The sequence below is a fragment of the Polyodon spathula genome, chromosome 16 (genome assembly GCF_017654505.1).
Source record: "Polyodon spathula isolate WHYD16114869_AA chromosome 16, ASM1765450v1, whole genome shotgun sequence".
Classification (NCBI taxonomy): Eukaryota; Metazoa; Chordata; class Actinopteri; order Acipenseriformes; family Polyodontidae; genus Polyodon; species Polyodon spathula.
The window spans coordinates 36,632,813-36,645,385 of NC_054549.1; the positions used below are offsets into that span (position 1 = coordinate 36,632,813).

At 40.7% G+C, this 12,573-nt stretch overlaps 1 protein-coding gene across 1 annotated transcript; it reads right to left on the reverse strand.

Moving 5' to 3' along the window:
* Nucleotides 1-1,734: 1,734 nt before the first annotated feature.
* Nucleotides 1,735-11,999, reverse strand: LOC121329165 (ubiquitin carboxyl-terminal hydrolase BAP1-like). The gene is made up of 17 exons (XM_041274569.1): nt 11,802-11,999; nt 10,704-10,733; nt 10,310-10,364; nt 9,931-10,063; nt 9,723-9,842; nt 9,424-9,485; nt 8,825-8,967; nt 8,347-8,425; nt 8,006-8,129; nt 7,661-7,805; nt 7,167-7,348; nt 6,259-6,389; nt 5,422-5,879; nt 4,795-4,952; nt 4,348-4,440; nt 4,059-4,131; nt 1,735-3,349 (listed from the first exon to the last, which is right to left on the reverse strand). Exons 1-17 carry the CDS (start codon nt 11,836-11,838, stop codon nt 3,216-3,218), a joined length of 2,157 nt encoding a protein of 718 aa, XP_041130503.1. The 5' UTR covers nt 11,839-11,999; the 3' UTR covers nt 1,735-3,215.
* Between the last annotated feature and the right edge of the window lie 574 nt (nt 12,000-12,573).

The window sequence follows — 12,573 nt, forward strand, 5'->3', positions numbered from 1 at the left end:
TTCCTTCCTTTTTCCACAGGTAGGGTGCTCTGCAGAACAATGCTGCTTCACCATCCTCCACGCCTCTTTCTAGATTGGTAGTCAGCAGGCTGTAGTTGTTATCCATTTATAATGCTACACTACAGTTCACGCTCCGGGCCCCTTCAAGGGCAGATGGCTATGCTGTACTGTGCTGCTGCATGCGGTCGGATATTCCCTGTGCATAAGATAGGGGCTGCACCCAGCAGGGCATAGATCACCCTGTCCGAGAAGAAACACCGCCCTTGCAGAAACGATGAGCCAGGCTAGGCTGCACAGGAGAAATAAGGCTCTTTTTGATTCACACAGGAATGCCTTGGTTTCTTTCCTTTAAAAAAATGTCCCACTAAACAGGATCAGAGGGGAGGGCATGGATAGATTTAATCATGCCTCATGAACCCATTTTTAAACCTGTTGAATATTCTAGCAATATCTCAAAAGCAAGTTCATTTTACTGACACCTGGTGGATAATTGCTGCTAACTGGGCTGATTTTACAGTTCCAGTTGAATCTTGTTTGAAGGTGTGTAAGAAGGATAGATCCACTGAGTTACAGCATCTCATTTGCTGGGGTGTCCTTGTGTCAACATTTACAAGGGGGCTAGTTAGGGGTTTCTACACTTGATTTAACTGATGCTTATAGGAGACTTCATTGTAAACAAAAGAATTACACCAAATTCAATTCCACCAGTTGGCTTTACAGGTCCCGATTAGCACTTCTTGAATTAATGCATGTTACTTGAGGAAAGGTTGTCCAATATTAGTAGTAATCTGTGAAATGAGCAAACGCGCATTGGCTTTTATATTATATATTATTATATTGTACACTATTCTATTCAGATTTTCCTGTTAGTTCCCCTAAATGATATTGCAATTGTGTTAGGCGGTTACACTGTTTATGTCAAAGCTAACAGATTGAATGTGAATAGCATTGTAATTCTGCAAAGTTGGGCCCCCGAATAGATCTGTTCTTTCAGAAATTACCTATCTATTAAATTAAATTCCCCAAAGTGCCAGAAATGACATTTGAATACTTTTGTTTTTGCTGCAGTCATGCTGGGCACATTTTCAAAACCTCTCATTATATGTTCCAGTTCGGAATCCTGTACGACGGTATCAAATGCATTTGGACAAATCTCTCTGTTCTTTACCATATCTGACTGAAGAAAAATATTAAAGAGATCTTGCTCCATCTAGTGGCAACATGCAAACATCACACACTTTGACTAGCAACGCTGTGGCTCAACTGCCATGAGACAAAAACCATACACAATAAAAATCACATTGGAGTCGAAGCTGGTTTTACAAGAATTACTAAAAGACTTCAGCTTGGATCGCTCCCCAGACTGCCATGTTAACTATATATATATATATATATATATATATATATATATATATATATATATATATATATATATATATAATCTATCTATCTTACGGAGTTCAAGGTGTATGTTGTATCCTTGCTTTGGGAGAGCAGTGTTTGGACATGTTTTAATTGGATGAAATTGATGAAATGGTGGTACAGTGAATGCTCCCTTTAAGTGCAAGGGGTCCACAAACTGTGGCCATAATAGCTGGGGCTCCTTACTATTGAAGGCACAAGGGATTTCTTGTAATTAATAAGAGAGGGATTTTAATTATTTTTAACTGGTTCAAACACAGTATTACTATGTTACATTTCTGTCAATAGTAAATTGGGAGGTTGTATTTGAACTGAGATGATCTTACAGACTTTATTTCTAAGAAAGTATAGATGGATTGACATCTTGATTACATCCCCTGCCAATCATCTACAGCATACAGCGTACCAGAATGTAATGGAGGAGAAAAGGGAAAACCTGTACACAGTACAATATTATTGAAGCTTTAATAACAAATAAAGCTGTTGGAACAGTGCAAAAATGTTCACATGTGCTTTATAGTTAAACATAGAAAGTTATCACAACAATAAAAATAAAAAATACAAAGACATGATTTTTACAGTTATTAAATTATATACCGGCATGGCAAGCTTGAACTTTTTTTCCTTCCAAAAATAAAAATGATTTGAATAAAAGGATCTTTATGACGATTCAGGGGCTGGATGAGACAGCCGAAGGAAATCGGTTCCAATGCTGTTACACTGATTTCAGCATCTTCTGCCAAATATTATAACGCTCAGAAAAAAGATATTTTGGTGATTCTTTCTCTTCTCTTTTTTTGAAAGGACTGAAGGTGTGAACTAATTAAAGGCATTTTCACTTCTCTATCAATACTTTTTTTGACCACTGTGTGGCTATGGACATCTTGCTAAATTAAAAAACCTGCACTGGTTTTGTAATTCAAACACTGCAAGGTGAAACAAGCTGCCTTTTGCAGGAATCAGATAAAAAAGAAAGAGTAGTGAGGTGATGTGCACAATGTTTTTTTGTTTAGTTTTTTTTTTTCTGAAAAGGTCCCAACTGTCGCACAGGCTTGCCTAAATTGCTGGCCAACAAGATCACTTATACTTCAGTCTGTATTTGTTCATGAAGATGTTCACTAATGAAGAACAGGTTTGATAATGCATAATTACAATTATAGCAACACATGTAACTAAACATAAGAAGAATTAGTAAAAGGAAAATGTGAATGATGTAATAAATGTGACATAACAAGAATGTCAGATATACAAAAAAAAGATAAAACACCCCTAAACTAATCTGGTGATAAATGGGCACAAAGTAAGTCCTTATTACATATAAAACTATGAGAGCAGAAGAAAAAAACTAATGGATTCATCCTCTCCAATCCGCAAACCACCCAAGCGTCTCAATCCAGACCTGGCATCATCACTCAAGCAAATACTGTGTTTGTCTGGTATATGAATCACAAGGAGCTGTACTGAGATCACCCAAATAGGAAACAGAACAGGATAAGAAGAATACAAATGGGGCATCCACAGCTGGATCTGAACAGCCCAAAACAACTGCACACGTGAAACAAGAGTCCCTATCTGTGTGTGAATGTGTGACTAGCTTCATTAAACGGTCTGATAAAACTGCAGCATCTTCGGCAATGAATATACTAAGGATATATGCAATAGCGTTTCCCTTATTGCCGTTCCAACCCGCAGACCAGTTCCTGGGTTTGGTTCGGTACAGTACTGTGTAGTCCTCTGTTCAACAAGCTAAGCTAATACAAGTTTTCCCAAGCGCTGGGTTTTGTGCGTCAGGGTTACTGCCGCTTGGCTTTGTATGGTCGGGAGCGTTTCCGACGGTCCGGCTTCCTCTGTTTGTGGAGGCGTCCGATGCTGACGCCCTGACGACGACGTACAGAGATGTTCTGTTCCACAAGGCTGGCCAGCATTCCTGAGGAAAGGCAAATCGACAGGGTTAAAGGGAGGTCTTTCAGCATCTGATAACCGATAAGAAATTACAAGAACATGGTGTGTGAGCCACACTGAATGAATAAATGGAAAACTTTTAACAACTAAGCTGAAAAATTGGAAATTGAATTCCTGAAAAAATGTTTTTTTTTTTTTTTATAATTGGTCCGCAAATTCTGGAAAATACTGTCTGGATGTCTGGAAATAGAAAATCATGCCGGGACAATGCTGTGCTCTGTATCCCTCTTCTGCCAGTGTGCCCAACATTAGCCAAAATGAGGTCACTGTTTCTTCTCAGACACTTGTGGTCACCTTTCTTTCACAGTGGAAATAAACTGCTGCTTGGAAATGTTAAAGGATGCATAACTATTTAAAGTAATAAAGAAATTGGAAAGTAAAATCCATCCAACAAAGTCCAATACCGTATGTTCAAGTTAACATCTAATTAGACTGATAAATCAACTGGTTTCTCAGTAGTGTCATGGTGCAGCAGTCAGAAATGGTCCCTTTCCTTCAAGTTTGTGTACAATCTCATGCAAGAGGTTAAACATTAGCCAATTTCAAGATATTCATTTCTTAATTACCTTTTACATGGAACACGAAGTATAAAGTTCTCTGCAGAGTGTCAATGTAACACACACTGCCAAGCAATGCAAGTAAAGTTCAAATACTCCACTGCAAGTAATTCTCACCTTCCTGTGCCAGCATGGATATAAAAGTACATATAAACTCATCATAGTTGTGAGTCCTCCTTTGGTCATCAATCTGAAAAAATAAAACAATAGGTTGTTGGAAAACAGAAAAAAACATGTGTTTGTTTCAGAAGCATTACCCTAAAACTGACGCCTCTGTCCATCGGCAAAACCTTTCTCTAGCTGAAATTGTTTGTTTATTCGCATCTCGTGAAACTGCTAGTGGTCGGTCCACACACTTGTATTGTAATATACACTCAACCGTCTGCTCAAAGACTTGGAAACCTACCTTGTATTTCTTTCTCTTTTCAACCTCCTCTTTCAGGCAGGCCTCGTAGTTGGCTATCTCAGCCTCGACACATTTGAGCAACGCGAGTAGCTCCTGTGATGGGACGAAAAATAAAGGGTGAAATCTCTTTTTAGAGATGTTTCCTGAAAAGGGAAAAAAAGTTATTTGTGATGGGGTGTGGTGGGGTGGGGTTCAGTGCTGGATGGATACAGGTTTAGGGAAGCAATGAACTACTAGAGCACCTGAATGAAGGTTTAACTGGTTGAATTAAACATGGCTGGAACAAAAACATAATGTAGAATATTTCCCACCCCAGACACCTAACCTTTACAGAACCTCAAAAAAATATTACATTAAAACCTACAACACTAACAGACAAAACCAAGTAAAGTGCAAAGTGTTACTACAAAATCACGTTTTTAAAACTTTTTATAAAGGGTCACTAACTTTAGGGGAGTATTTCTCTCCTGTGGTTTTGCTGCTACTGTTTTCCCCAGTGTCCAGTTTCTCCTTGCTGTGTCTGGGTTCAAGAGCCTCCTTGTTCTCCTCTACATTGCTCTGCAGCTGCCTGCTTTCATTCTTCACCTCCTTAGGACTTTGTTCTCCTGAAAGCACATTACAGAACCTTGAGAAAACATGTATGCTTCAGGTTCTCCATTATTTTCTAAAAGAGAAAGCAGTTAGTCTTTGACAATACTTGAAAGCTTGGATGGGACCTTATTAAATTCAAGTGTTTTAGTAGAAGTCTTGAGTAAAAGAGAAGAGTGCTCCCAATTCTAACAGTAAAAGCACTCAAGGTACTTGACCCATTTTTTCCAATTTATATACAGAGGAACTTTGAGAGCGATCAAGTCAACCATCTCTTTGATTGATGCTTAAGAAGAACGTTTGTTTTTTTTTGGTCTGAAAAAAAATTGGTCAAAACAAATTCCTTATTATTACAGACTAGAACAATAGAAGGGTTGAAAAAAACAAGACAGCGCACTTTTTAATAAATGGATATTGCACACCAAAAACCTGCAAAGGAAAGCGACACGCTCCGCAGCAAACCTGTCACCCAAAGCAGCCCCTTACTGGTGTGGGCGAGGGTGCAGAGCACTCCGTCGGCCTGCAGGTGGAGCAGTGCAGAGCTGACGGCCTGGCCCAGGTCCCTCACGGCCCGGTTGTAGCGCAGGCAGTCAAGTCGCAGCAGGCCCTCGTCCTCCCCGAACAGCACCTTGGAGAGGTGGGAGGTGACGGGGCTGGAGGGTCTAGTGGCGCTGGCTGAGCGGATGGGTGAGCGCAGCGGGGAGTTGAAGGCGCTGCCGATCTCCGAGGCGGTGTCTGTGCTCTCGTTGCTGGGGGTGGGCGAGGGCTGGGAGGGGGCGGTGATGCAGATGCCCCCCGCTGCAGCCGTTTTGATGGTGAGCGGCACCGTCAGGTCCTTCCTCTGGGACTCCTTCAGCTTCTCAGTCAGCACACCCATGGTATTGGGCTGCAAGAGGGACAGCTGGCCTCCCTTCGACTGCTTCAGGCCAGGCTTCCTCTTGTACCTGCAGCGAGAGAGACAGAGAGAGAGAGAGAGAAAGAAACAGTTTAAACAACTGTTGTACTGAAGTAGTTAATCTACTTTTTATTTTAAAATTATTAGCTTATGCATCATTTTGCTTTTTTATCTGAGTTATGCGCAGGATAAAAACTGTAATAATTACTGAAATTTCATGTGTCTTGTGTAAATTATTACACATGATTTACAGGCAGGAGCTACTTTCAACAGCAGACAATTAATGTAAGTTAAGTTCATGCTGCATTCACTTTTGTATGAGAACGACAGCCCTGCCAATATTTGAAACATCAAGATAAGTGACAACGCGTATGTGTTATTAACTTTGAGCCAATGTTTGCAAGCCCACACTAATGTCAGTGGCTCACCTCACTGGAGCCTCGGTTTTGCTGGAGTCCTCTTCCTCTTCATCGTAGTCGTCCTCATCATCTGAGTAAGGGTGACGTGGGGGGACTGGAACCCGGGTCCTCCCTACCCCCGCTGCTAGGTCCTCCTCCTCCTGTCAATGACAGCACGCCGTCAATGGGCTATGCGACGGTGCCTTGTACACTATGTCAAATTACCAGATTTATAAGGAAAAATATATTCTGAAACCACCTGACAAATTGAACCTTACAACAAAAGAGGCCCAACAATTTGCGTTCACTAATACAACAAAAACTAAAACATATTTGGTAGTGCTGTCAATGTAATCTGTTATGCAGCATATACCAAACACTTTCATTCGTCCTAATACAGTCATTCTCCACAAGGTAAAACACACATTCATTACAATGAATCCAAACTGTCAACAGATGGTGCTCTTCTCTGTAAGTACATAAACAAGGGAAGACAATACAGTAGAGATGGAAATACATCTCCTACTGCAAAGCAGTTTCACCTATACCAGGTTTTACAACAAGCGTGATTAGCCAGTGAATAGGACAAGCTCAGGTGTGCCTTATTAAACTCATAGTAAAACCACGAATGGACACCCTTAATATATCCTTTCTTCCATGAAAAACTTCTAGCGATATGATTAAGAAATCTAACATACAAATGTAATCCAAGGTAGGAGACTTTTAGGTAAAGTACGAGTGAGGGATGATTCTTCATTAAAAGCGGCATTAGGGCAGAAAAATGATTTTTTTTTTCATTATTCATTCTCTCCTGTTGGAACAGACCTTGGATGCAGCAACTCTGAAAAATGATTTACAAAACAAAAAAAGAGAGCCCTGCTGTGTACACATACTATAATAACATACACCACCGTAACACATGAATGAAGCTTCCTGACCTGCATGGGAGACTTGGCATAGTTGTGGTTGTCGAGGAAGGCTGGCCATCGCTGGACTGTGGGGCTGGGGGTGACAGGCGGGTCGTTCTGCGAGCACAGCACCTGTTTCCTTGGGGCTTTTGATCTTGTTGAGCTCGGGTTTGGTTCCGGCTGGCTCTGCGAAGAGGAAGACGCTGCAGATTCTGGAAAGTCAAAAGCAGCATTAGGACTGGAACCTGCACCAGTTCCCTTCGTATTCTCATTCCAAACATTGACCCTTATGTGCTGCTCACATCCATGCTATTGTGATTTACTCTTTTGGATTTCACTTCAAATCCGATGATGATTTTATGCAAATCTTTAACCTATACATACAGTCTGAGATTAAGAGGACTATACTTATGGTTAATTCTCCAGGGTTCTCCAAGGAAGCAGTCGTGCTGCATTTAAACAGCCTCTTCCGTGTATTGCTGATGCAATGTGATGAATGTTTGCTCATTCATTATTGCGAGTACCTGTGCGTGAGGAGTTTCCTGTAGCCTGTGCCTTCCCAGAGTCTGACTCTGCTTCCTTTTTCACTGTAGCAGACGTCTCTTCTGTAGGCGAGGATTCCTGTGCTTTCCGATCCTGGACCAGTTCTGGCTGTGTCACCCGGATAAGCTACAATAAACAGAATGACAAAACACATGGTGAAAAAATACAAAAATATGCTGAGTAGCAGCTCCAAAACTGTGCATCGGTTCTTCAGTAATCACTTTGTGCTTGCTGACTTGTTCATCCATCCTTTGGAAGTGGTAAAGCCGGCTTGATGGTCTTTGCCACAGATTAAACATGCCCCCTGTCAAGTTAACCCTCCATACCTGTTGAAGGCCCTCTAGCACGGTCTGTCTGTTCATTTTGAGCACGTGTAACTTAGACTCATATTTTATACGCCGGTCGGGGACAACAGCCATCAGGTTGAAGCGGATATCGTGGTAAGGCTCCCTACGAATGGATAGAGAACATTCAGTCCCTGTGCCTTTCAAGCTGGCAGGTTTAAATGTCAACTCACTGGCATAAATTCCTGTCTTGCAAACAAAGGATTCAATAATGTTTATCTTGCGACTTTCATTTAAAGCTATTGATACTAAGGTCAGACATGCGTATGTTTTACAGGAGATGAGATCTCAAATTGATTGAAGCGGATCATCATCTTCCTTACCCAGCTGTAGCCAGTCCTATCCTCTCCATGATGACTCTCCTGGCTTTGTCTGTCCACTCCTCTTCCTCTCCCCAAGGTCCTAAAGAAACACCAGTTAATACATTTACAATCACATTCAATTGGGTGATTTCAGCTCAAGTGGATCAAATTTGGAAGAGGAGTTTTCCCTATTTGTGCAACATGACACATAAAATACCTGTGATGGAGAAATGGGCTCCAGGGTGCAAAAGAGCTGTTTATGGTGCCTGCAATTTGCCTATTTTGATGATCCCTGTCATGATTTTTCTCCACGCTGGACAAGTAGCAATAAAGCTTTTATAAATAGCTTTCCAACAATAAAAAATTAATTGATGTGAGAGTGAAGCAGCCCCTTTTGTTGCACTTGAGCTAGATTGACACAATTATCAAGTGGTTGGCGCAATGACTTTTAAATGAAGCCCTGGATGGTCTCTGGGTGGCTCTGCAGCTGCAGTCTTACCATGGTCAATGGGGTATGCTTTCAGCCCATCGAGCTCAAACAAGCGCCCCTTGATCGGCACGTAACTGACGAAGTGGAAGGCTTCCATCGTTCTCACAGCGCTGATCCCATTCTGTTTCTCTGGAAGGTGTCGTGGTTCAGGTCTTCAGGGGAAAGACAAGCAATACAAAAGAGCAGCCTTTATGATGACAGTAAAGTCCAACATGTTCCTTGTTTTACCAGGAGAAAGCAATACAGCCTCACGGTTAGGCAGTTTCATAAGTGCCAGCTATACATACATATGAAATAAGGTGGACAGTTTTTTTTTTTGTATATATTATTCCAAAAAAATTACTGTGTGGAATACAGTTAGTCTCCCCAAACTATTAGCCATATATGTTTGATTTGTCCACCAAGTAAATTACTTGGTAACCCGCTTTGAATTAAGATTATTGGTAAAGATTGACCAAAAATCACAAAATTAACTTGTGGAACAGTTATTACTTCAGCTACATACTGTATATCAAATAGATGGATTGATATGTGCACTGTACTGGGAGCCATTTGCTCATGATCCCTAATTTAACATATAAGCAAGAGAAAAATGGTTTGCATCTTACCTAGCATGGCTGTTGTGAGCTTTTGCAAGCTCTGGTGCATTGCCAATTGCATAGCCTTTACTCTGGAATGACAAAAGGTCTGTTTTCACATTACAGAGTAGCAGTTTCACTTCATTATGTGGCATTTTATTTATGGCTTTGTGAGCAGGTATAGATGGAAGAGATTTCATAGAAGGCTGTATAAGAACCACAGTATTCATTTCTCTACATTATTGTCCCTCTGTACAGCTTTAAAGAGAGACAGGTAGTATTTGTATGATAGCTGCTACACATATACCTCATTTGGGACAGTTTCTTACCTCTGGGCTGAACCCTTTGGTAAACTCCTTCATACGGCTTAGGGTTAGTCCGAGCTCTACATCGTTACAGTTCAGGAGGACACTCAGCAAGGCGTGGGTTGCACACGAGTTGGGGATCAGCTGAGCAAACAGAAAAACAGATATTAAGAAGAAAAGCCGGTACTACACACACACGCAACTAACTGCATCAGAAAGGGTTGCACCATACCTGATGTGCAAAGAACATGTCGTTTACAATGTCATCATCAATGACAGATGTCTCATCCACCAAGGTAGAGACCTTCCGCCGGGATCGCCGCTCTTCAATCCACTTAAACAAGAAGATGAAGCCGTACACAGGACTAGGGAGAGAGCAGAATGGGAAAGTAACAAACCGCTGGATACCGGTACTAAGAAAAAAAATACAGGGCAATGAAAAGCAGCTGCTGGACATTTTCTTCGGTAGCTTTAACAGTTTTTACACAGGTTCGCTCAGCCTGCTCCTGCTTGCAAGAGAAATGTAGAACATTCAGAACTATACAAGTATAGTTAATAGTGAACCACTTTCAGATTTTATTTAACGGTTGCAGAAATTGGTGAGGATTTACCTTTGGCATTTACTCTGCAAGTCATAGATCTCCTCCACCTGTACTCCTTTCACCCCTGGAACACACAATTCCACACCAACATTACAAACACATGTGTCTGTCATAAATGTGACTCAGAAGTAATGGAAAGTTCAAAGTGTTTCATGTAAAACGGGGTGAAAAGAAGATGCACCCCTGGAAATGGTCAGGGCATCTTGGATAGAATGAAGACAGTATCTGTTACATTGAAATGGTCAGGGCATCTTGGATAGAATGAAGACAGTATCTGTTACACTGAAATGGTCAGGGCATCTTGGACAGAATGAAGACAGTATCTGTTACATTGAAATGGTCAGGGCATCTTGGATAGAATGAAGACAGTATCTGTTACACTGAAATGTTTTTCCTAACTTACCAAAATCCTCCACAAGTAGAGTGAAGAGTCCTACAAAAAACAAAGGACAAGAGAGAATTACAATGTTTACATGCTAAACTAGTGTCTAATTCTTTTTATTCCAGTTTCAAGAAAACTAAATACTTAACAAACACACACTTGGGCTTTGTGCTAATACAAGGACGGAAGAACATATGCGCCCCAGGGAAATTGAACGAAGATATCTGCAGAATCCAGGCCACTAAATAATTGAGGTATTTCACATACTGTATTATTGTTGCCAACTTACTATAGAGATGGCCATAAAACTCCCAATGTACAGCAGTCTGATCCATTCCTGGTTTTACTATGAATTTAACAAGACACACCTGAGCTTATTACCCATGTATTGTTGCTAATCAAATATGTATAAGAACCTGGAATGGGTGTAACTGCTATGCAACAGGAGTCGTATTATTCTTCCTTGTATTATATAAAACACCAGGCCTTCAGATCAGTGTTAAGAAACGACTTTGTGCATAAAAACATTGAATATGTTATGTGATTGACTATGATTGTATTGAAGTTTGTAAATGAGTCATTGTTGTTAGTAACTTTTTCTTGGACATTTTAAAAGTTTTTGTGAACTCAATGGAACTTCGTGAAGTTGCCCTGCCATAACTTTGAAAAAAAAAAAGTATATGCATTATAAAATAGATGCATACATATGGAATCTAACATGGTGCACTTATGAACACAGTGAACGAAATCGTGCATCTCTATGTGATTTACCACTGCGAGTTTCACTACGTACTGTAAAGAGAACAGCATGGCTCATACAGTATTTAGAGTGGCAGGGTCACAGGTTCAAATCCAGTTGTCTAAATCCGAGTTATCTGCGAGTGATGTGAGCAATGCTTTTATGATGTGACCCATACCAACACGTCAGCAGTGAACATTTATAACGTTACACGAAAGCGCTGAAACCCATCTATAAAGCTACAGCAGCTGGAAGTGTGTTTCTACTGCTGTGAATGGTGTCAGTGCCGCATGTAATAATATGATTCGAGAATGCGTTGTTTTCGACGCGTTGTATTAGTACACAGTGATGTGAAGCTCTGCTGCCACTATGGTACTCACCGGGGTCACTTTCCAGTTCAAGCCACCCTTTGTTCATTTTCAAATCCTTTGAGTCCGAAGACTCCTAACTCCTTCTCCAATCCATCTTAAATGAAAATAAAGTGGGAGAACGGGTTTATAAATGGTAAAAAAAAGAAAGATCCAACGTTCAATACAACACAAAAGCGGCTGCAGAATGACCATTCGTTGCACGTCATTAACGAGAGACTCTAACCACAACAACACATATACATCATCAAAGCTGGTCGTAATCGTCATACTGCTGTGCTGTGATCTTTATATCGACCGAGGATGGACGCCATATTGGTAAGGTCGGTGTTAGTAAACTACTGCACAACATTTTTTTTTTTTCAAATCAGCATTTTGGGCAAAGTTCACATAAAAATATCTGTAATACGTAAGCATTGGCAATGTGTGTGTGTGTGCGTACTGTAGCCTACCTTGTTTCAGTGTAATTTTATTTTCATGCCATTGCACTTTGTGTCCACCTGGTGTCTCTGTTCTGTAGTGAATGTTCACCCCTTCAATTCCAACTTCAAATCTCAGGTCAGTTAACGTCGTATTCACTTCTTTTCTTTTGAGTATTTTTTATTTATTTATTTATTTATTTTGCTTGTTTTGCTTGGTTTTATTTTATTGTATGTGTTTTGCACATGTTACTTGTATAACTACTGTTCAAATAAAACAATGCGTGCCCATCCCCGCGTCCCCGTGAAAACCTTTCCCCGGTGTCTCTGACGAGGAGAACCCTTCTTCCCCGGAACGTTGTGCT

Bases quoted from the DNA above. Each gene is read 5' to 3' on its own strand.
- LOC121329165 (XM_041274569.1), bottom strand. From the start codon at position 11,838: ATGAACAAAGGGTGGCTTGAACTGGAAAGTGACCCCG. The intron at 10,064-10,309 runs GTAAATCCTCAC...CTCTCTCCCTAG, and splicing joins TTGCAGAGTAAATGCCAAAG to TCCTGTGTACGGCTTCATCT. The intron at 8,426-8,824 runs GTAAGACTGCAG...GTGTTTCTTTAG, and splicing joins AGCATACCCCATTGACCATG to GACCTTGGGGAGAGGAAGAG.